The 24,393-nt window shown below is 50.2% G+C and overlaps 1 protein-coding gene across 2 annotated transcripts in view; it reads left to right on the forward strand.

Annotated features, from left to right (window-relative positions):
- The window catches only part of SPATA20 (spermatogenesis associated 20), a 2,241,715-nt gene that overhangs the window by 1,034,656 nt on the left and 1,182,666 nt on the right, over positions 1 to 24,393 (forward strand). For both annotated transcript variants that reach the window (XM_069654894.1, XM_069654895.1), the window contains exon 5: positions 3,890 to 4,033. In XM_069654894.1, coding sequence (XP_069510995.1) covers positions 3,890 to 4,033 — 144 coding nt within the window. The remainder of the gene's footprint in view (positions 1 to 3,889; positions 4,034 to 24,393) is intronic.

Below are 24,393 nucleotides of genomic sequence, written 5' to 3' on the forward strand. Positions count from 1 at the left end.
TTTTAGCAGGGGGTCGGACCCTGGATCCTCCTGGTCCGAAGGTCCAAACAGGAATTGCCATTTTCTCCTGGGTGTTCTCCTGAACACCCGTGAAGAGCTGCTCTATAATCTTGACTCTAGCTCTCCTTCTGTCCTCATCCTCCTTGACCTTTCTTCTGCCTTCAACACGGTCAGTCACTCTACCCTGATCAATCGACTTTGTGAGAACCTGGGCATCATGGATCTGGCTCTGGCGTGGCTGGTCTCCTTCCTCCTGGACAGACCCTCCCATGTCCAACTTGGGTCCGTCCTCTCTACCACCACTATCTCTACATGTGGTGTCCTCTTTGGCTCTGTTCTCTCATCCTGGCTCTTCAATGTCTATCTGGCCCCTTTGGCCCACCTGATCGCCACATTCTCCTCCAACTGTCAGTGTTATACAGATGACATGCAGCTCCCCTCCAGGCTTCCCTCAGCCACCTCTTCTTCCTTGCTCATTCCTGACTGTTGTAGACACAAATACTCACAGTTCAAGGGTGTTTATTGAACTTCAATGGGTTTGAAAAATGCCTATCTAATCCTAAATCTAAAGACGGAAGCAAGCTATGACCTTCAAATAATAACGTAGTCCTAGTAGAGTCTGGTCAAAATAAAAGGGCCTACACTAATAAACCAATTGCCAATCCTTCTAAATACAAATGCTGTGGGAAAACCATGTTATACAAAAAAAATGTTCAAGAAATAATATGTCAGGATAGTTGAGCCATTAGATTCCCTTCCTCATGTTTTCAGCATGGGACAAGGCAGCACACTCGAGCTTAGCACATACTCTAGCTTTTCCAGCACGAGGATGCAGTTTACAATGTCAGTATCAGGGCTTTCTGTGCCAAATTCTCCCAGCCATTCAAAGTCTCTTATTTCAGAGGGCCTGCTGCGACAAACAAACATTCAAACTTCCTTTCTCTTCAGGATTCTCATATGCACAACTCCTATGGTGATTCACTGCCCTCTCCACCGGGCTCAGACCCACTTTAACACTAAACCTTCAATTCGTCTCCCTTCACCAGGCTCGGACCGAACTTCTCATTTTCCAAACTTTCTTTACCATATCTAAATCGAAGACTTTTGGTTGTGTGCAGGATTTTGCTTGACCCGTTGCAGGACTACTTCGATTCTCAATTCTTTGTTCTCTTCTTAATATAACCCTTTAACTTTCACTTCTGTCACTTCTTGGCTGGATACCTTACAGAGACCTTTGATTGAGCACCCACACTGTGCCGGACCTCTCTGTCAAAGGTGTTGTATCAAAGTCTCTTCAAAGTTTAAACACTTGTCAGTAGTTCAACTTTAGTTGCGTCTTTTATCACATGCGTTTTAACTATGTTCGTTCCAGTGCTCGCCATACAATGTTGCTGCTTGCAACCTTGGCTTCAACACAGATTGCTCTTGTATCGGTCTACTCAACTCACTGGCTGTGATGATTTCACAGACGCTGCTTGGTTCTTGGAGCCAAGGATGGTACCACTGCGGCTGCTGCTTCTCCCAGCCTTGAACAGAGACGCGGGAGGGCCCCGGGTATCTCCGACACACACTACAGGATTCTTCAGCCTGGTTTCCTGGTTTTACACTTTCTAATCTCGAGGGCTCTTGAAAGTGACTGTTTCCTGTCAAAAAGGTCAAGGGAACTTCCCTCCTTGCGATCCGCCCCTGGTTTCTCGTCTTTCTTCTCTCGTTCAGCTCCTGTCTCACAACTGTTGTTTCCTGGTGTGCTTTCCATCGTTCAGAGTATGCTTTCGTGCTCCGCCTTTTATCTGTGTTGGGAAGCTTAATGGAAGTCAGATGTGAGTGATGGTCAGTAATTGCTTGACCTCGCCTGACCCTTGTATTGGAACACGTCAGGTATACTGCTCGGGTGTTAGTTTGTTTTCTCGCAGAGCGGGCTGTCCCAGTGAAAGTGTTTGTGTAGGTAAAGGGGGGGATTTAGGTCGAAATTATCGGAAAAAAATGGTCGCCTTGACCAAAAGTTCTAAAAATGCTTCCACCAAAGGTTCGAACATCAAAAGTTCAAACCTTTGGTGGTAGCATTGAAAAAATAAACAGGGGCTGCTGGGGTGTTCCCCGCATCGCCCCACTCACTATACTTCATGGTATAGTGAGCGGGGTCTGCGGGGGACACCCCCGCAGTCTTCCATTACAAAAAAAAAGAAAAGGACCCTGCACCGCCGGTTCCCGATCACGGAAGTGAAAGGGAACTGGCGCTGCAGGAACCCAGTGTGAAGATGAAGGTAAGTGGGGTTTGTTTATGTTGGGGGTGTACTGAGGGTGTGGGTGGGGGGGTGTTATCGGTGTGCTGTGTGTGTGAGAATGTATGTGTGTTCGCATGAGAAAGGTGCAAACTTTTGGTAGTTTGCACCTTTCTCATGCGAAAGATTTGCCCGCGGTACTTTCAGCCGCAGGCAAATCACTTGGATTCAAAGGGGGTGGGGGTAGAGTTCCTTGGTATACTATCTGATAGGATGGGATAAATGTATTAAAGGGAAGGGGATACTGCATCTCGCCATCCGGCGTCCCACTCCCCGAAGACCCCTCACCCAGGTGATCCTCCCACACTGGTCCACCCCCAGAAACTGGATCCAAATGCAATGGCGGGACTAGTGGGTGAGACACCTTCTGGTTTCTCACACTGTCGATCTGCGATTCAGGATTGGTACTCCACCAACGATCTCTGCTGTAATGCCAGTCAGACAGAGATCGTTCTCATTGGGACCCCCTACTCCCTCTTTCCGTCTCTCACTCTGGCTGCCCTCCTTGGGCCCTCTACCCTCGCCTTCCCGGGAGGCAAAAAACCTTGGTGTCTTCAACTCCACTCTCTCCTCACATCACGGGCCTTGCCCAAAAGGCCCACATCCTGCTGCACCTCCTCAGAGGTATTCTACCTTTTCCCACCTTCCCCCAGATGCTCACTGTCTCCAGAGCTCTGGTTCTCTCCAGGCTAGATAACTGCAACAGCCTCTTTCTCAATCTGTCTGCCTCTACTCTGCACCCTCTGTGACGAATCCAGAACAGGACTGCAAGACTTATCCTTGGCCTCAAGCCCAGGCACTGTATCTCTCCAGCCCTGAAATCTCACCACTGCCTGCCGGTAGCTGCAAGGATCAAGTTCAACAACCTCTGCATCATCCAGAAAGCTTTCTGGAGCCGTGGCCCGCACTACATCCAATTCTCTCTGCCCAAGTACCTTCCTTCTCAAGCTCTTCGCCCAGCTACCTTCAACTCTCTAACGGTCCGACGCTTCTCCAGACAGAGAGTGGAGGTAGAGCTCTCTCCTCTGCAGATGCCTCCCTCTGGAACGGCCTCCCTGCCCCTCTCAGACTTGAGCCGGACCACCTGAAGTTTCCGGAAGCAACTCTAGACCGTCCTTTTCTCCTGTGCCTTCTCTCTCTCACTCCCCTGCTAACCTTTCTGTCTGTTCTGCCGACTGGTTGCTTGGTACCCTCAGAATCTCACTGGGTACTAGGATCCTTTGTGACCAGTCCTCCTTGCACTGCCCCCTAGCCTATGGTGCATTTATGGGCTGTAATGTGCAACCTCTGCAGCCCCCCGCCGACTTGCACGTACTTGGAGCCACGCTGCCCTGGTTGCACTTACCCAAAGCCTTACCGGCCCTGACCTACCTTCTCCCTTGCACTTACCCCACTCCCTCCCCCTGCACCTCTCGCTGTCGCACTTGCACGATCTGAATGTCACAAGGCCTAGTAAGATAGTTTGTCTTTTCTCCCCTAAGTCTTCCCGCCCTTGTCTTATGGCACCTAGAAACACTTGTGTACAGGCGTGTTGTAAATGCAATATATTATATCATAATGACTAAGCATGTTATCACAAATTGTTAATTCTTACACTGTTCTTCTAGGCGACTAGCAGTGGTGGGGGCTGGCCAATGAGTGTGTGGCTTACACCTGACCTTCGACCTTTTGTAGGCGGGACCTACTTTCCAGCTGAGGATGGGATTCAGATGATTGGTTTTCGGACCGTCCTGCTCCGCATCGCAGATCAGGTGATTTATTGTTGAGTTTTGTGTACCTACAAGTGGTGAGGCTGGGATGACAGGATTTCTGTAAAGTTAATAAATTGCAGTTGGTTACTGCAGAATGTTTGAGGCATGTTTGGGAGAACCTAGGAATCTGAAATCCCACCATAACCCAGATGTCTTTCAATTCCCAGATTTGTTCTAGTGATGGGTAATACCTACTTTCTAAAATCTGTCTGTCTTCTTGTGATTACTTAAGGAAAATGCTTTATCTAATCTCACTCAGGGAACAATCTGGGGTTCCTATCCAGGATTTCCCAGAAGATGGTTTTAAGGAAGAGGCTATTCAGACACCCAGTCTTCACCCTCTCTGTCACTCTCCCTTTCTACTCCAACTCTGCTCCATCCTACACCACCTGTCATCTCTCCTCTCTCTTCCTGGTTTTTCTTCTTGGTTCGCTCTGATGTTCTCCTTCTCCAAAGTCTACCTCCACCCTTTGATCTTGCCCTCTACCACTTTTACCCCTAGTACTAGTCTCCCCTCTAGTACTACTTTTCCCCTCTCCAGTGTTCTACTGCTCTTCCCTCGACACGCCACTATTACTATCGCCTCTCCACTGAACTACTACTTTCCCCTCTTTCCCTCCTCACTACTACTCAATCACCCTCCTTTCACTTCCTCAGTCGCTTCTTTTACCAACTCCTTACCTTTCTGCTGCCACTCTCACGCGCAACACTTGCACATACTTTCACACCACAGTATCACTTTCTCTCACCAACCGGTATCTCACCAGTTATAGAAATAACCTTAACATCCGAGCAACCCACTACTTCCTGCTTCGTATTTCTGCTTTTATCCTTCCCCCCTCCTTCTCCATTGGAGTTTCCCCACTGGTTGCCCGGGCCAATCAGTCTCTACCTTCCTCGCCCTGGAGATGTCACAATCAGGTGAATAGATACTGTTAGGCAGAAACCTGTGCAGTTCCCTTAGGGACCACTGCAACAGATTTAAGACTACAGGTGTTGGCAGTAAACCCACTTGGTAGCAGTCTGTACCACCCAGATTTACCTGGTAGCTGTGGCTGAGCAGTCAGAAGAGTTAGACAGTATGCAAAGTATACACAATAGGCACTCGGATACAATAATGCAAGCAAACACTGACCAGAGCTTTGGTATCAAAGTATATAATTATTTATTTAAAAACACACAGTTGAAACACTCCAGCACTCTTATTGTAAAATATTCTAAACACAGTTACTATTGTAATATATACTCCCCTTTTTCCTTAACAGATAAGTCACAGTAAACACCACTTATTTTCGTACAGAGGTGAGCGCTTAACTAGATTGCACTCCGATAAGTTTATGAGAAAGGGAGGGAAAAAGACAGAATATGAAAAGGTACACCACTCTAAGATTCAGGAACACTGTTAGCAAGGCAAAGAGCAAAAAGTCACTGGTGAGCCAAAGTCAAAAGGCTGGGCCCACTCTTAGAGCAGAGCACAAATGCGCCCAAGTTCACACAGTTACACTATGCTTAGAAAGTCTTGCAGACGGTTCAAAAAGGGTTTAGAGAGGCTTTAAGAAAGTTTAGCCAGGGTGTCCCAGACTAACGCAGGTTCGAAAGCCGGGGGCTAAATCTACCCCGTACAGTCGGTAGCAAGGGAAGCCAGACGGGACACGGTACCTTAAGTAGGAAGGATCCTCCAGCTGTGGCAGTTGTTCCTGGTAGTGGGTTACAGAAGAGAACACAAACACCATTTTAGAATCAAGTTTTGGCAAAAAATACCAACCGGAGAATTAATATTAATTAAATAAACCGGGGGTATGTTCGAGGCTACCGTAAATAATGAAATAACGATAGTAGCCTAAAGCATTGGGAAATCCTATAGGAAAATATTTGCGGTTGAATATAAAAAGTAGTATCCACTGCCACCAGCCAAAACTCGATCAGGGGGGACGGAGACATGCCCCCTCGACTAACAGACCCTGGGGCAATCGAATTGCCCCAGCTAGTACGTCAACAATATGATGGTTTGTACTGGTTCTGTTCAGAATTTAAGACTAGTAAAGTCAATGATGACTTTACATGCCCTGGGAGACAGTAGTCAGTCCCAGGGTATGGAGTCTATACTGGGGGGTCACTATGACACCCCTGTGTCACTGCACTGAGGGTGCTGTGTAATACACATCACAAAAACACATGAAGCCCTATGGAGTAAAAGATCCCATAGCCCATTAAACACATCTAGATTCAAAGAAACACACTCAAATCATGTCCAAGAGTGAGGGTAAAAGAGTCTCACTCTTGGCAGGAGAAAAAAATAAACCCCAAAAAATCCAGCAAAGCTGCTGGGGGACTCACTAGGTTAGGAAATTCAGCCTAAACAGAGAATTCTCCCTAACAGATACAAAGTGGGTTTTTCCTCACAAGCCCGCTGGCATTTGTCAAAGGCGGCCGTGGCAGAAGATGTTCCAACTTCGTGTTAGGGTTCCAGCATTCAGCATGGAGCTGCTCCTCAGCTGATTTAATGGTAAGCAAGTCCATGTATGCAAACGGCATGCAGAGCTCCATGCTGAGGTGTGTTGTAATTACTGGTGCTGCATTGTGTACCAGTTCACCCTCTCTCTGTTGCCTGTGCGAATCACTGGAGAGAGGAATCTCCCTAAACACTCAATTGGCTGCTTTGTGGGACATGATTCGCCCGGAATGTTGGTAGATATCGTTTTCTTAAAATAACTTAAATAAACCTGAACATTCCATACCTCTGTGTAAAAATGCTGGCTAGAGTGGTACTATCAGCTCTCATAGAGGCGCAAAGAGAAGGGACATGGTCTAGGGACCTCCCAACTATGACCTTCCCCTTCTTGGGATGGCTCTGGTTTCTACCCTGGTAGGCCTTCCACCCCTGGCTGTCAGAGGTCCCTATTCCTTTCTGACAGGGTCAGATTACTGACCATGTCTGAGTATGTTAATATAAATTGATTCATGACCGTATATATATATATATATATATATTTTAAGGGTTTTCCTAGTCTTAGAACCTTTTGTCTAGGGACATGTAGCATCATTGGAGCAGAATTGCCAATGTTTTATACTCCGGCAGAAGCAAGACCTGAAATGTTGGCTCTCGGTTGCATAATTAATCCTGAAAGGTTGTCAAACATTGTCAGGGCCCACAGATGTATCAGTAAAGTTCTAGATGCTTGCTGGTGAGATGTTGTTAAACTTATTTTAATTCTGTTAGTCAAACCTAAGTATGGCCTAACCACTATGGGGCTGTAATGTAGGTGAGGCTGTGCACCAATGTCTGTACCTTTTTGTAACTCACGGCTAAACGGGCCAGTCGCCTGCAGTCATGTCACTCTCCCGCGCCGCAGGCTCAAAAGACTTGCTTCAGCAAGAATGAACTGCTAGGGGTTACACTGTTGCCATACAGCATAATCACATTGCTTTGCGCCACACTACTTAAAAGAGAAGCTAGTTGCAATGTGCTGATCTGATCTATCAGTATAAAATTAGTACATTTGTTTAAACCATTTTTAGGAGTATTTATATTTGGCTATTTTAGAAATTGCAGGCGTTCTTGACTTTGTGTGCTATATACTTATACTTTAATTTTCATTAAATTTGACATTTACGATGTACAGTCTTTGCGTCAACTTGAATATCAATGCGGTGCATTGGTAATCATGCAGCATAACATTTCATAAATATTATGTAAAGTTTACTTACATTATTTGCTGATTTTGCATTCTAGCAATGTAAAGTTGAATGACCATCTCGCTCGAAAGATCTGATGAACAGACACTTCTCCAGCATGGGGTCTGGCATGGATTCACATGCTCATGAATATTCCCCGTCGTCAGGCTGGGAATCCTCGGTAAAGAAAAAATCAGTATCAGTTTCGTTTCTGATCTGTCTTTCGTAGTAATAACCAATCACTGATCTCTGCGTCATACTGACCACAGCCAATGACTGCCCTCTACCTAAGCCCCGCCTCTGGCAGCCATCTTCAGATTTTTACCGCACGTTCATGTGTTGGGATCCTCGTGCTATTGCTCTCGAGCGTTAGTGCTATTTTTTTCATGTTTTTTCTCAAAAACTTCGTTTTTTCGGTCAAAAGAGCCTCAAGCTCCACCGACTCTCCATCCGATCAACGGGGACCCGTGTCGGATTCGTCTGTGCCCCTCAAGGGTGAAGATTTCGTCGAGCTACGCTTTTGGAGGACTCCAGAAGTTTCTCAGGCCCGGTCATGGCCCAGGAGAAGGGAAGCTCCACGCCCGGAAAGCTGTTCAGGGTCTGCCCTGGATGCCAGCTGCAGAACGTCTTCAAGGAGGACGAACACTCTTTTTGTCTTTACTGTCTACATGAGGACAAGACGCACGTGGAGAAGGACTGTGCGTTTTGCGGCAACATGTCGGAGCGGACCATGAAGGACCGCCATCAACGTCTAGCCAACTGGCTGGAAGGGAAGAGCCCGTCCGGCGAGAAGAAGAGGAAGAAAACCGAGCGGTCTTCTAAGACCTTTGAGGACGCCCCAGCGACGGGGGTCCAACATAAGGCCAAGCACCGCGAGTCCGCTGGCACCGGGAGCGCCGAACGGTCGGGCTCTACGGGCGCCAGGCAGGGCGCACCCTCCCCGGCACCATCAACCACGAGCCAACGCTCTGGGTCGGGTAAAAGGAAAGCCGAGCACCCGGCGAAGCTCCTGGAGAGGCCCCGGTCGAGCTCGAAGGCAGAGGGGGAGCGAGGCAGTGTCCCCCCCCCTCAAGGATAAGGCGGTGAGCGCACCTAAGGTGGTGAAGGCCTTAATCCATCTGGCCAAGCCCTCTATCGAAACTGTCGCGGCGGCCCTGGCTCAGCCTGTGGAGGCTACACCAGTGGTGGCGACCTCGGGGCTCAGAGTCTCCGTGCCACCTCGGAGGGAGTCCTCTTTTGTGCCCATCGATAGGACCCCCGTGAAATCCCCCGTGGGGAAGAAAAAGGGGGGGCAAGGCGTCGTCGTAGATTCGGCCTCAACCTCGGAGGAGGAGCTGGTCGAGGTCTTAAGCCACGGCCTCGGCGTGGAAGAAGACCGGCCCGTCGGGATGGATCCCGACGCAGGTGACGACGACATCGTCGAGGGTACCGACGGGGCCCCTGTTCGCCCATCGGATTCCCCTCTGCCAGCGCCGCGAGACAACTCGGCGGCCATTTTGTTGGCTATACAGTCCTTATGCTCAGAGATAAGGACGAGACTACCGTTGCCAACGGAACCTCTCCCGTCGGGGGACCCAGAACCGGGACCTTCTGGTGTTCCCCCTACCAAGAAAAGAAGGATCCACCCTCCGCCTCCTTTTCAGCCGTCGCGCCCCTTCCAGCCCTCCTCCCCGTCCACCCGAGGGGATGATACGGGGACTGACACGGCAGCGACCGGTACGGACGACGAGGTATACGACGAGGATGTACCGTCGTCGCCTCCCACCAGGGCTTCTCCGCCCGACGAGTTTGGATCGTTCCACTCCATGATCACCAGGGCATCCAAGCTTTTCCAACTCTGCCCTGAGGAGAAGAAGAAGGAAGGTTTCCTTTATCAGCGGCGCGAGGCCAAGAGGAAGACGGTCCTCGCAGTGCCTCTATTGGACGACATTTGGGATGAGGGCCTCACCCTCCTCAAGAACCCTTCCACGACGCCAGCTAGAAGAGACCGGTACGAGAAGAAGTACCGGGTCCCGGACACGGCCCCACTGTGCCTCCGGGCGCAGCCTACCCCGGACTCCGTCGTCTCTGCGGCGGCCAGGAAAAAAGCGGGGGGGGGGGTGCGGCCTCCACATTGACTTCCCCACCGGACGGCGAGGGAAAGAAATTGGACGCTATGGGACGCAGAGTCATCTCGTCTGCAGCGACGACGATTAAAGCGGCCAACGCCTTGGCTATCGTGGCCCGCTACGACAGGGAGCTCTGGTACAAACTGGCTCCCCTGCTGGACTTCTTGCCGGACGACAAGAGGGCAGAGGCCCTGGAGATCCTGCAGGAAGGTGAGGTGGCTTCGGACATCGCAGACACTGGGTTCCGCCAGTTGGGCAACGGCGTTTGCCTTAGGCGGCGTGGATGGCTCAAGGCTACGGACTTCCGTCAAGACGTTCCAGAGTCCTGGACATGCCCTTCGATGGGAACAACCTGTTTGGGAAAACAGTGGACGATTCCCTTCAGGCCATTAAAGCGGACACCGAGACGGCCCGGGCCCTTGGAGTTCTGCAACGACGACGGACGCCCTTTCGGAGCAGCGGAGGCAAGGGCGCCTCCAAAGGTTCCGGCGGCGGTGTCTCCACCTACCGTCAAGCGGCCCGCTCGTCGTCTCAGGAGGCCTACAGAGGACGAGGCAAGTCTGGCGGACCCCGCCGTCGTCGCCAAGGAGGTCAAGGCGGCAAAGCCTCGTCGAAGCAGGATTGAACCGGCCGTGGGGTCGGGCCCCCACCGAAGCACCCCGGTGGGAGGCCGGCTGGCGAGCTTCGTCAGCGCGTGGGAGTCCATCTCCACCGACCGTTGGGTGCTGGACGCCTTGGCCCGGGGCCACGCGCTCGAGTTTCAAAGAAGGTGTCCGCGCGTCCCCCCCGTGGCCAGGAAAGAACTTCACGTCCCTCAACTTCTCCTGGAGGTAAAGGCGATGCTCAGGAAGGGCGCCATCGAACTCGTCCCAAAGAGGCTTTGGGGCTCCGGAGTTTACTCGAGATACTTCCTCGTGAAGAAGAAGACTGGGGGATGGCGCCCCATCCTGGACCTGCGACGTCTGAACAAGTTCATCAAGGCGCAAAAGTTCCGGATGGTCACCCTCCAGCACGTCCTGGGTCAGCTGGAGGAAGGAGACTTCCTGTCGTCGTTGGATTTGGAGGATGCCTACTTCCATATTCCCATCCTAAAGGGGCACCGAAAATTCCTCAGGTTCGTGGTCCAAGGGCGTCATTACCAGTTCAAAGCCCTCCCCTTCGGACTACGGTCGGCACCCAGGGTGTTCACCAAGTGCCTCGCACCGGTGGCGGCGCAGCTGCGCCGCGAGGGGATCCACGTCTACCCCTACCTGGACGACTGGCTCATCCGAGCCAAGACTAGGGAGCTCGCGTGGTTCACACGGCAAGGACCATCCAACTTCTCACGGACCTGGGATTCTCCGTGAACTACGCCAAATCCCACCTGGTACCCGCGCAAGACGCTCTGTTTCTGGGAGCGAGGCTCCACACAGTGTCCCTTCTGGCCTCCCCGTCGGAGGAGAGGACCAGGACCATCCTGGGCAAGGTGCAGCGGATGTTGGTGGCCGACACGGCCAAGGTGAGGTCCACCAAGTCCCTCCTCGGAATGATGTCTTCCTGCATCTACCTCATTCCCATGTGCAGGCTCCGGATGCGCCCGTTGCAGGAGTTCCTGGACGCGCGCTGGATCCAAACGACGGGCAGCTTCGAGGAAAGGATCACGCTCGACGAGAGTTTCCGACGAGCGATCCGGTGGTGGGGCACCCGCGCGCACCTGACGGCGGGCATGGACTTCCAGACCCCAGCCCACCAGGAGACAGTGACCACGGATGCCTCCCTGGAAGGGTGGGGAGCGCACACCGAAAATCTGCACGCAAGAGGCCTTTGGCTCCCGACGGAGAAATCCCTACATATCAACGTCCTGGAGCTCAGTGCAGTGTTTTGGGCCCTCAGGTCCTTCCTTCCGTCCCTCAAGGGCAAGGTGGTGAGGATCTTCACCGACAACACCACCACCATGTTTTACATCAGGAAACAGGGCGGAACCAGGTCCCCAGCACTGTCCAAGGAGGCGCAGGACCTGTGGCACTGGGCCGTCGCCCAAAGGATATTTCTGGTGCCGTTTCATCTGGCAGGGATAAAAAACACCATCGCCGACTCACTCAGCAGGGAGCTGCGCTCGTGCCACGAGTGGGAACTAAGGCAGGATCTAGTGGATCGCCTCTTCCGACGGTGGGGCACACCCCAGATCGACCTGTTCGCGACGGCGATGAACTCCAAGTGCATGAGGTTCGCCAGCAGGTTTCCCCAGGCGAGAAGCATGGGCGATGCTTTCTCGTTCCCCTGGGAGGGCCTGTTCCTCTACGCGTTCCCTCCTTTGCCACTGCTAATCCGGCTCGTCAACCAGCTCAAGAGGTCACGGTGCAGGATGATCCTCGTCGCACCTGCGTGTCTGAGGCAGATATGGTTCCCGGACCTTCTGGACTTGTCAGCGTCCCCGCCAATCAAGCTGCCGGTGGACGCGGATCTACTCTCCAGGGAAGGAGGCGCCATCCTCCACCACGACCCGAAATCGCTGAACTTGCAGGCCTGGCTCCTGCAGCGCTAGAGTTTGGAGGATACGACATACCGGCCGACTGCAGAGAGGTTCTTGCAAAGGCCAGGGCGTCCTCGACTCTTAAATGCTACGGACACAAATGGAAGAGGTTCTCTGTCTGGTGCCACGCACAGAAGATTAACCCTCTACGGATTACGGCTCCCCAAGTACTGCCGTACCTGCTGACGCTGGCCAAAGCTGGACTGGCACACGCGTCCATCAAGATTCATCTTGCTGCGATCTCCCGATACACCAGAACCACGGGGCGGACGTCCTTGTGGTCTCATCGTCTGGTGAAAGAGTTCATGAAGGGACTGTTCAGATCGTTCCCGCCGGTGAAGGCTCCGGCCCCGGCGTGGGAGCTCAACGTGGTGCTGACCAAGCTCATGGGACCTCCGTTCGAGCCTCTGCACTCGGCTCCGTTGAAATTTCTGTCGTGGAAAACAGCGTTTCTTGTGGCCATCACCTCCGCACGACGAGTGGGGGAGATCCAGGCCCTTTCCTGCAAGGCCCCGTACTTGACTTTTCACGACACGAGGGTAGTGCTCAGGACGCACCCCTCCTTCATGCCCAAGGTACCGTCGGACTTCCATCTCAACGAACCCTTGGTGTTGCCTGTGTTCTTCCCGTCGCCTTCGTCGCCGGCTGAGAGGACTTTGCACTCGCTGGATGTGGCTAGAGCGCTGAAGTTCTACGTAGACCGCACGAAGTGTTTTCGGAAGACGTCACAACTCTTTGTGAACTTTGGACCTGTCAATCAGGGGAAGGCTCTCTCGAAGGCTTCCATTTCCAGATGGCTCTCCGGCTGTATCATGTACTGTCACCGGTTGGCAAACCGACCGCTGCCTGGCCGTCCGAGAGCCCATTCCACCAGAGCGATCGCAGCTACCACGGCATTCCTATCTGGTGTGCCCCTGCTGGACATATGCAGGGCTGCTACGTGGAGGTCGACGCACACCTTCACGAAATTCTACTGCGTCGACCGGGATTCCAGGGAGGAGTCCAGGGTCGGCCAAGCAGTGCTGCGCAACCTGTTCGCCTGAGGTGAGCCTGGTGAGGAGGTAAGATGCTTAATGTTGAGTTTGATGTAATGCTTAATGTTGAGCCTTTGCCACCTCCCGTGGTTGTGCATGTGTGTACTGCTATGTATTCTTTATTCATGAGCATGTGAATCCATGCCAGACCCCATGCTGGAGAAGGAACAAGTTACTTACCTGTAACTGTTGTTCTCCAGCATGGGTCTGGCATGGATTCACATGCGAACCCTCCCGCCTACCCCTCTGCGGCTCTTCACTTGGTCATACTGCCACTTCACGTGCTTCCAAATCTGAAGATGGCTGCCAGAGGCGGGGCTTAGGTAGAGGGCAGTCATTGGCTGTGGTCAGTATGACGCAGAGATCAGTGATTGGTTATTACTACGAAAGACAGATCAGAAACGAAACTGATACTGATTTTTTCTTTACAGAGGATTCCCAGCCTGACGACAGGGAATATTCATGAGCATGTGAATCCATGCCAGACCCATGCTGGAGAACAACAGTTACAGGTAAGTAACTTGTTCCTTAACTTTCATACGTTATGTTTCATTATAGGAAATCATAGCGTTTCTTTGTGGTTACTCACCACATTGTGTCCTTGAGAATGTTAGTATGAGGGATTCACAGCCAAAAACAAAGAGAACCTGTATTGTGTGGAAGGTTTCGTTTTCAGGAACAAATACCACAAAAATAAACAATATTATCTTCCAGTTTCAATTGCCTAGAATCAAAATGATAGAAAGATTCAAGTTGTGGAAGCAAACAGAAACTTATGTTCAGGAAGAGATTGTGAGAGAGGGGACAGTTCTATCATTTCATGATATTATATTAAAATACGACCTACCCGCATCCGAATTATATTGCAACCAGCCCTCCAGATAAGGGGCGTATAAGGCCTTTTTATGCACTTAAAGGGGAAGTCCTTGCAGGAATTATTTTGGCCCAATGGATCGGGTATGTCTTTTTGAGCATGTATTGTTTATTCCACATTTCTTTTCCAATGCATCTTATCTTCAATTTTCTCACATTTACACATGCAAAACTCACTGGTGGGAGTTTTCTTGTGCTAATCGTACCCGTTAATGTATTGGCCTAAATTCAAGTGCCCTAGTGGCAGTAAATCAGATCAACCGCCACCTCAAGTTGACAGTGACATGTCAAACTGATATGCTCCACCTCTTCTCATGACATTCGTGGACAGTGGCCAAACGTACCTTGTCATTACCTACGTCATCACGCTCTGTAACGCAAATCCAGTAAGAACACACACACAGGATAAAAGTTTACTTTCTTCTTACAAAAAGAAGAAAACAACTTACACTGTTAAGAAAATACTAATAGCCTGGAATTTACTATGTCGTTATATTTTTTAATTCATAGAAATAGAAAAATAGAAGATTGCATCTAAGACATCATTGAAAACCTTTGAGATTATAATGATTGCAAGAAAACTTTGTTTACTACAAGGCATAGTTCTGATGTTTAGTTCGACTGACAGATTCAATCCAATCTTTCAGATTGCCTGCATCAATCTGTACTTGAATTGTGAAGTCAAAGTTCCGTCTGGTAAAATCAAATGGACTTTTGTTCCATCTTTGATTTAGCCTTGAAGCACATTGCATTCCGTTTGTGAGAACAAAGGTCTCTTTTCACGTTGAAAGGCAACACTTTGTCATCCTCACATCTTCATACCATAAATGCTGGCATGTTGCTCCATATCGCTGGCACCTGGCACTGCAAATGGGCAAACTGGTGCCTCACGATCATCCCAGAATATTTTTCTTATTGTTCCATTACTGATGGTTATCTTCCAGTTCTGGTTAAAGAACTCATCCACTGGAAAGATGGTATCCATGGCACACGCAAATCCGAATGACATAAATATGCACATTTGGGAAGGCAAAAATATATATCAGTTCACAGTTTGAAAAATAAGAGTAAGTTGGACAATAAATCAGAATGTTAATTAAAAATTTTATTTTCATTAAATTTGACATTTACGATGTACACTTTTTGCATCAACTTGAATATCAATGCGGCACATGGTTAATCATGAAGCATAAAATTGCATAAATATTATGTCAAGTTTACTTATATTATTTGCTGATTTTCCATTCTAGGAATGTAAAGTTGAATGAACATCTCACTCGGAAGCTCTGATGAATAGACACTCAACTTTCATACGTTACGTTTCATTATAGGGAGTCTTCTCATTTCTTTGTTATCGCCACATTGGGCCTCATTACGAGGCAGGCGGAATGGGTTTAAAGGCGCTGGTAAAGGTGCTGGTGCCGTTAAACCCATTCTGCCCTATTACGAGGTCCCCTTGCGGGACCAGGGGGCTAACAACGTGCCCGTTATTAACAGGGCCGTTGTTAGCTCCCTCCCCATTCCCATTGAGCCCTATGGGGGCTGAAATGGGAATGGGGATGTGTTCCCTGAATGGGGAAATACCGGGTCATCCAAGGTTGGAATGGCCCGGTATTTCCCCATTCAGGGACCATGGACCTGGACCTGAGTTTGGAGGCAGCCATGCCCTTATTAAGGGCATGGCTGCCTCCAAGCTCCTAATGAGGCCCATTGTGTCCTTGAAAATGTTAGTACGAGGAATTCGGGGACAAAAACAAAGAGAACCTGTATTGTGTGGAAGGTTTCGTTTTCGGGAACACATACCACAAAAATTAAGAATATTATCTTCCAGTTTCAATTGCAAAATGTGCAGTGAAAATAAGAACATTATTTTACTCTTCAAAAGAAGCAAATATTTTCATTGTTTGTTACTATAAATGAAGACATTCTTAATCTTGTTGAATTATTTTATAGATTTTAACGTGGTGAAGATTACATGCGGACATGGGAGTGTTCATCTGTTCAGCTAATTTTACAGTGCAAATAGATTATAACTTGTCTTCAAAATCACATTTATTTTGGTACATCAATCACTTCTTTCAACCCAATTCTAACAGTGTCCTACAGTACCAACAACTATTGTATCTACGGTTTTATGCAAGTTTGATTCACTAGTAACCACTGGTGTCAAGGGCACAGGCTGCTGGAGGCTGAAGGGGGCTGCTTGGTGTCCCTCTGCAAAGTTAATTACGTTGCTGTCTGAGTGAGAGCACACCAGAAATAAGTGTCCATGTTATGCTATGTTATTGTGATTTATACTGCACACCGCTGCCATTTTAATGGTCTCCAGGTGCCCTGTCCCTACCCGCTCTGGCACACTGCAGCAGCTGCAGCCTCAAGCGGTGCAGGACACCACACAGTGCTGTGTGCTCCGGGCCGCCCCGAGGCATGGGCAGTCTGGACGGCTGACCAGTGCCCCATACCACAGAGGCCCCACAGGCTGCCTGCTGACTCCCTGGCATTACTTTTTTTTCTGGGCTTGTATGATAAGGTTGTTTTAGATGCCCAGAAGGCAGGCCATCGTGCAGCAGTGGGGGGTGGAGGGAGCTGGATTGTCTGCACCCAAGGTTCTGGTCTGGCTAGGTGGTGACCTGTACCATGTTTGGTTTTAAACCAAGCATGGTTTGCGCTGTTGCTTGACTAGAGTGCAGTTTGTGGCTGCAAGATCAGCACTTTCTTGCTGTGTCCTGATGGCTTCTCTTTTGGCCATTCTGTCTGGGTCAGGAGTGTTACCTGTGTTCCTGCTTGGCCTGGCTGCCTGTAGAACAGCAGCCTGGAGCAGGACACAGACAGCAATGTGGCCATATGCTCCTGCTCTGTACCTCACATGCACAATGGGTGGCACAGCAGGAGCACGATTTGTGTCACACTCCAGGACGTCGACTGCACTACAGGCCCAATAAGGGGCAGAGCCAGATCACGAGCACACAGCTCCATGTCCCACACCTCTCTGAATGTTGCAGAGAGAGGGTACCGATTCAAGTCACCATGTGGAGTGCAGGAACGAGTGTGTGTGTATGTTTATCATTAATTGTCCAAGATACATTTTGTCGGAAAGGTGGCACAACTTTTTTTGTGGCATGCCCCTCCCCCCCCAATCCTGCAACACTGCATAGTTCATTGATAGTAACGGTTCGTAATATACCACCAACACCTACACCCAGGTGACAGGTGTGTTTCGAGGGCGATACACTTGAGCAGGGCACCAGACAGGAACATATGGAGAGCTATCGGGATACTAGGTCAACCTCGAGAAGTCGGCGGTGTTCCAGGTCGGGAATGGAACGGGGGAAGCGGGAGACCTCCTGAAAGACATGGGGTTTAAGCTTCAAAAAGAGGCATTCAGGTACCTGGGAGTGGAAGTCACTAGGGAAATGGCGGAGCTCTTTGACAAAAATTACATTCCACTTTGGGACAAGATACAGCTAGACCTGCATCGGTGGGGGCGACTCAGACCCTATTGGGTGGTCCGTCTTAATTGTATTAAGACGACAGTCCACCCTAAGTTCCTATTTTTATTCCAAATGCTCCTGATAGTGGTTCCATGCCCCTTCCTGTCCAAGATCCAGAGGGCACTGATACGTTTCCTGTGGGTGGGTGCGAGACCAAGGGTGGCATACAGAACACTGGTTCAGTTGGGGGACGAGGGGGGAGTGGGTATTCTTGATCTGGTGGCATATTATAAAGCAGCACAATTGCGGATCATGGTTGACCATACAGATACGAACACAGAGAAGCAATGGGTCCACATGGACAACCAGGTCCTGACGCTGGTCACGCTGGGAGAATGGTTCTGGGTCCTGCAAAGAGATATGCCCCAAAGGGTGCTGACACACCCCATTCTGGCGGTATTTTGGTCAGTGTGGAGGGAGGTGGGAGGCTCTCGATGGCTTTCTTCGTGGCCATCACCACTCAATTGTATATGGGTGCCATCCCTGCTCAATGTGATTGCTGAACCAGGGCCCTACCAGACCTGGTACGTGGCGGGCCTATCAAGGGCAGGCCAGCTATGGGAGGGCAGTGAGTTTCTACCTCTGGCCAGGCTAGAGGATTATATCCGTATAGGGAAGCTTTCGGTCTTCTGCTATCTACAACTTAAAGGGGCAATGATCAGTTCTAGGTGGGGAGAGAATGTTTGCAGGAAGCTAACCTCCTTCGAAGGGATCCTGTTGCATGTCAGTGGGACTAAGGGACGCATATTGAGGATATACACGGAATTGAAGCGAGGTGACCTCGCAGAATGTCTACCAGTAAGGAATAAATGGGCTACAGACTTGGCAATAGACAATAGAAGGCCATTGGGAAAGGCCGACACCGCTCTCTGCAGCTCTCCAATTATGCCGCCCAACACAAGGTAAGGCCACTTGCCTTAATACCCACATGTCCTACCCATCCCGGAGGGAGGCCCTCTCTACTACTTTGCGCACAGCACCGTGCAGCCTCAGGAACGCATGACTCCGGTCGCGCACCCGCCCCACTATCTCCAACACCTACACCCCGGATATAGCAGACCGCAACCTAAAGGTAGGTCTCAGATGTCTGCCACCGTCACGCAGGCACAACTCCAACTGGACTTACCCTGATGACACTCTTGTGCCCCACAGGCCTGCCTGCGCCATGGCACCTTTGTACACTGAAGCCATTCCACCTCATCTCCGCCCTAACTCATCAGACGCCCTAAACAAAATGCCCAATACCAACACTGTCTCGGCACTACCATCCACGCCCAGGCCAAGTGATGCTTCTAAGCCCTATGTTGCTACTACTGTCTCTGCTGCCCTTATGCCCAAAGTTGATTCTGCACTGCCGGCTATGCCTAGTGTTGCCACCATGCCAAATGCTGATATTGTTGATACTGCTGCCCTTATGTCCAATGTTGATTTTGTACTGCCTGCCGTGCCTAGTGCTGCTCCCATGCCAAATGCTGATATTTTTGACACTGTTGATACTGCTGCCCTTATGCCCAAAGTTGATTCTGCACTGCCGGCTATGCCTAGTGTTGCCACCATGCCAAATGCTGATATTGTTGATACTGCTGCCCTTATGTCCAATGTTGATTTTGCACTGCCTGCCATGCCTAGTGCTGCTCCCATGCCAAATGCTGATATTTTTGACACTGTTGATACTGCTGCCCTTATGCCCAATGTTGATTCTGCACTGCCGGCTATGCCTAGTGTTGCCACCATGCCAAATGCTGATATTGTTGATACTGCTGCCCTTATGTCCAATGTTGATTTTGCATTGCCTGCTATGCCTAGTGCTGCCACCATGACCAAGTCCAAAATCATATTACCCCTTATCCCTGACCCACCCTCTGCGCCTTCCAGGCCACCCACTTCTACACCTCCTATGGTTCACACACTCGGTTGCGCCCTGCTCAACGCTCGCTCCGTACCTGCCCACGCCCTCGACCTCAACGACCTGATCATCAAGGACAATCTTGACCTGTTCCTTACAGAAACCTGGCTCAACGAAGGTTCAGGCCCGGCACTATCTCTGGCTATTCTTTCTGGGTACTCCATATTCAGGAAGGACCGCACCTCTCAGAGAGGTGGTGGCGTGGCCCTCATCGCTAGGGAAACCTTTGCCATTAGGGAAGTGGCAGGGCAACTTGAACACAATAGTGACTACCTCCCACTCAAAATTAGTGTTTCTCCTAACTGCACCACAACCGTGCACATTATCTACAGACCTCCGGGTCCCTGCACTGACTTCCATGACACCCTCATCTTCGCACTGTCCAATAACATCAAAAAGACTTCCCAGGTCATACTCCTGGGCGACCTCAACCTGGGGCTCAACGACCCTAAGGACTCCCATGCCAAAACCCTCAAGAATGCCCTATCCACCCTGGGCTTTTGCGCAAACTATTTCTGACTCCACCCACATCAAAGGGCGCACCCTCGACTGGATCAGTCACCATAACTGCTCACTACTTGTCACGGACAACACTCCAGTCCCATGGTCTGACCACCATTACATCCAATTCAACCTTCGCACCAAAAAAGAGACCATCTCACCTCCCGCCCCGTGCCCAGCTACTCTCGCCAGGAGCTCCCGCCAGCTCACAGTCGAGAATTTAGCACCCTACCTCCGCAACCCGGCCTTGCCGGCCCCATTCTCCAACAACCCACAAACCCTAGCCAACACATTCAAAGAAGTCATCACCCAAGCAGTTGACGCTGTTGCGCCACTGACCCTCAAAAAAGCCAAGAAAACCAAACACGCTAATTCATGGTTTTCCAAAGAACTTCTTGAACAACGTGCACAGAAGAGGATTGCCCTCTCCACGTGGAAAGCCAACCCATCTGAAACCACCAAAAATGCATTCAAAGCCATCTCAGAATCCTACAAAAACAACATCACCCTAGCTAAAGCTGCCTCCTTCAACGCCAGGATCTATGACGCCAAATCTGGGTCAGAGGAAATCTTCACCATATTTAGGGAATTGGAAAAACCATCCTCTCCTCCTCCCGCTCTCATCAAAGATGATAACGCAATAATATTCAATCCGCAATGCTAGACAAGCTTAACACTCTTCAAACTAAAATTTCGTGGCCATCAAAAAGCCCTCTCCCGCCTCATAGCCAACCCACCACACCCTCCATCACCAATCCCACTCCATCTTTTGACTTCAAAGATATTACTGAGCACGAGTTCATCGCCCTGCTCAAGTCCATCAAACCTTCCAACTGTAAGGGAGATGCTTGTCCGGCTAGTCTCATTAAAGACTCAGCACAGATCCTAGCTCCATTCCTTACAGCATTCATTAATTCATCCTTCCAGTCTGGCCACGTTCCAACTGGACTTAAGGAGGCCTGGGTACGCCCACTCCTCAAAAAACCCGCGCTGGACCCAACGATCCCGGGGAACTACAGACCCATCACCACTGTACCCTTCCTGCTGAAAATCTTGAACAAAGCAGCTTACCTGCAAGTCCAAAAGTTCCTTGAAGAAAACAGTCTCCTCGGCCTGCGGCAATCTGGCTTCCGCCCACGACACGGTACCGAAACGGCTCTCCTGCACTTAAAGAACCAAATGGACGATCCAAGAGACGCAGGGAAACCTGCTCTCCTTCTGCTCCTGGATCTATCCGCCGCCTTTGACCTGGTGGACCACAACACCCTGTGCCACCATCTAGCCACCCAAGCCAACTTTTCCCAAAAAGCCTGTGAATGGATTGCCTCCTTCCTCCAAGAAAGGGCCATGAAAGTCTTCTCTGACTCAGCCTGTGCCACCGCTAGCCACACCACTTGCGGTGTGCCTCAGGGCTCGTGTATCGCGCCCACGCTATACAACCTCTTCACAAGGCCCCTGTTCAGCATCCTTGACTCCCTGGGCATCTTGTATACAAACTATGCGGATGACTATGCGGATGACACACAGGTCCTCATCTCACTCACAGGCGACTACCTGGCGGATACTAAAACACTAACCACCATCTTCCAATCATGGATGGCAGATAACTGGCTATGCCTCAATATTGAAAAAACCGAACACCTTCCACTCTGGGGAACCTCAGTGAACAGTACGCTTCCTTCACTATTGACAACATTCCCATCAAGGTCTCCAATCACGTGAAGACACTCAGAGTCTACCTAGACTCCGACCTGTCAATGGATAGACAGGTCAATGCCATCGCCGCCTCCTCAGCCTACTACTCTAAAATCCTCAACGCTGCCAGACCTTTCTTGTCACGCCAGAATTGCCTCACCATTGCTAGGGCAATAATTGGATCTAGGCTAGACTACTGTAATGCCTTACTCGTTGGGACCGCCAATAAAAACCTGTCCAAACTTCAGCTATTTCAAAATAATGCACTTAGGGCGGCCACAGGTACCGCAAGAAAAGACCACATCTCCGAAGTCAGAAGAGGCACACTGGCTTCCGGTGAAAGAGAGGATTGTTTTCAAAACACTCGCCCTCACCCACAAATGCCTCCATGAACTTGCTCCACCCTACCTGACCCAAAGAATAACCAAGCACTCTGCCACCAGACCATTAAGAATGTGCTACTCCAACACGATTGTCACCCCCAAAACACGCAAGGTGCGCGCCGGTAGTGCCAGCTTTCCCACACGGGCCGCCACCCACTGGAACGCACTGCCACCGCACATAACAATGATTGAATCCTACCAAGCCTTCCGCAAAGCTGTTAAAACCAAGCTCTTTGTATGAAACGTACCTGACTGCATTCTGTTACTGTATGACGAATTTCATGCTTCACCTGCAACTATGCCTGTATTTGTGTATCCATAAGACCTCTGGTCTCATGCATATCCGCTGAATTAAGAATCCAACACTTACTTGTAACAGCGCCTCGATGTCCATGGGCTGCAAGTGCGCTATACAAATGCAAATAAATAAAAATAAAATAAATCTCCGACCAGACATGGGTGACCATCTGCAGGGGGGTGGAGTCAGAAAATCCACGCAGGCCCACAATACAGAATCTAGGCCTACAAGATAATCCACTGCTGGCAGTAGCAGCCAGCGCGGTTAGCAGAAATGTACATGAGGGCAGTCTCGATTTGCTGCCGATGTAAGCAGGTGCAGACCGACTATTTTCAACTGTGGTGGAGGTGTTCCTACATGCAGAGGTAAGAAGTGTTGTCGTTGCTCAAGGGCCCAGATGGGATACAGAGGGAACTATCGCCAAGCCTGCTATTGTTTGGGGTGGATATGGAGCACGAAGATGCGGGAGAAGAGGGTCACATGGTGCACACCTTGCTGGTGGCTGCACTCAGTTGTGTGACCCAACACTGAAAAAGGGGAGGGACCCCTTCAGAGAGAGAGTGCGTGCAAAAGGTGCAAACAATTTATGACATGGAATACCTTATGCACTTGCTGGATCAAACCCGCACAGTGAATGGCGAATGGCTCCCTTTTTTCAATAGGTATGGACACTGAGTGGCGAGGACACCAGTGGGGGATTTACGGAGTTGCAAGGCAGATGCGACTATGAAGGAGGTTGTGTTTCAGTTTACTTGTTCTAGATTGGTGAGGGACTATGCATTGAGGGAGGGGGGAGGGATAAAGGAGAAGATATCTAGAACACTGAACCAATTGTTTTCCTGTTAAAAGTGTAACGAAATAATGGTGATTTGATGTGTTACAGAAATAATAATAAAATGTGATTTTGAAAAAAGAAAAGGTACAATAGGCGATAAATGATGACCATGGGCCTCATTATGAGTCCGGCCGTAACAAGCCGGTGCTACCGGCGGGTTGCCGCCAGACTCATAGGGCCTCATTACGACCCAGGCGGTAAGTTACCGCCTGGGTCGTACACTTACCACCATGGTGTAAACTATGTTTACACCATGGTGGATGGCGGATTTACCGCCCCATTCCAAGTTGAGTGGGGCTGTAAATCCCCATTTCCCATTTTACCCTTCCCCATTCCCATTTTTGCCCCATAGGGCATAATGGGAGTGGGGAAGGCGCTAATTACGCCACCGTAAATTACGGTGGCGTAATTAGCACCATGGTCCCTTAGCGCCATGGATTTTAACGCCTGCAAAAAGCAGGCGTTAATATCACCATGGCGCTAAGGGACCTTGTAATCAGGCGTTAAGGGTCGGCACCGTTTACGGCGCCGTTAACCTCTTAACGCCTGACTCGTAATGAGGCCCATAATATTTTACCGCTGCCTGACTTCCTGGTGCCATCGGGAGATTACAAGTCCGGTGGCCCGGGAAGTCAGGTGCCGGTAAAATGTAAGTCTGCATTCCCATAGAGTCCGAGAGGACTCTATGGAAGCGGGGACTCGGAAGCGCCGGCACCATTGTTAGCGGTGCCGACGCTTCCGTGAAGGGTCTGCCTACCGTGGCCGCTGCGCCCGGCAGGGTCAGACCTGTCGGGCATTACGGCCACGGTAGGCAGACATGTAGTTTGCTGGTCCAGAAACGAGGGTGCCGGTGAGCTTACCGGCACACTTGTTTCTGGTCCGGCAAACTTATAATCAGGCCCCATGACTTTTGTTTGTATACCTGTGATCCATATGCCTCTTCCATATCGACCGCTTCAGTAATAGACTTCATGTGCATAACACATTGAATAGAAATTGGATACTAGTTAGACTATTTTAATGTTAAGTTCTTTGTCTGATTGTTGACT

This window comes from Ambystoma mexicanum, chromosome 3q (genome assembly GCF_040938575.1).
Source record: "Ambystoma mexicanum isolate Mex_15411 chromosome 3q, UKY_AmexF1_1, whole genome shotgun sequence".
Lineage (NCBI taxonomy): Eukaryota > Metazoa > Chordata > Amphibia > Caudata > Ambystomatidae > Ambystoma > Ambystoma mexicanum.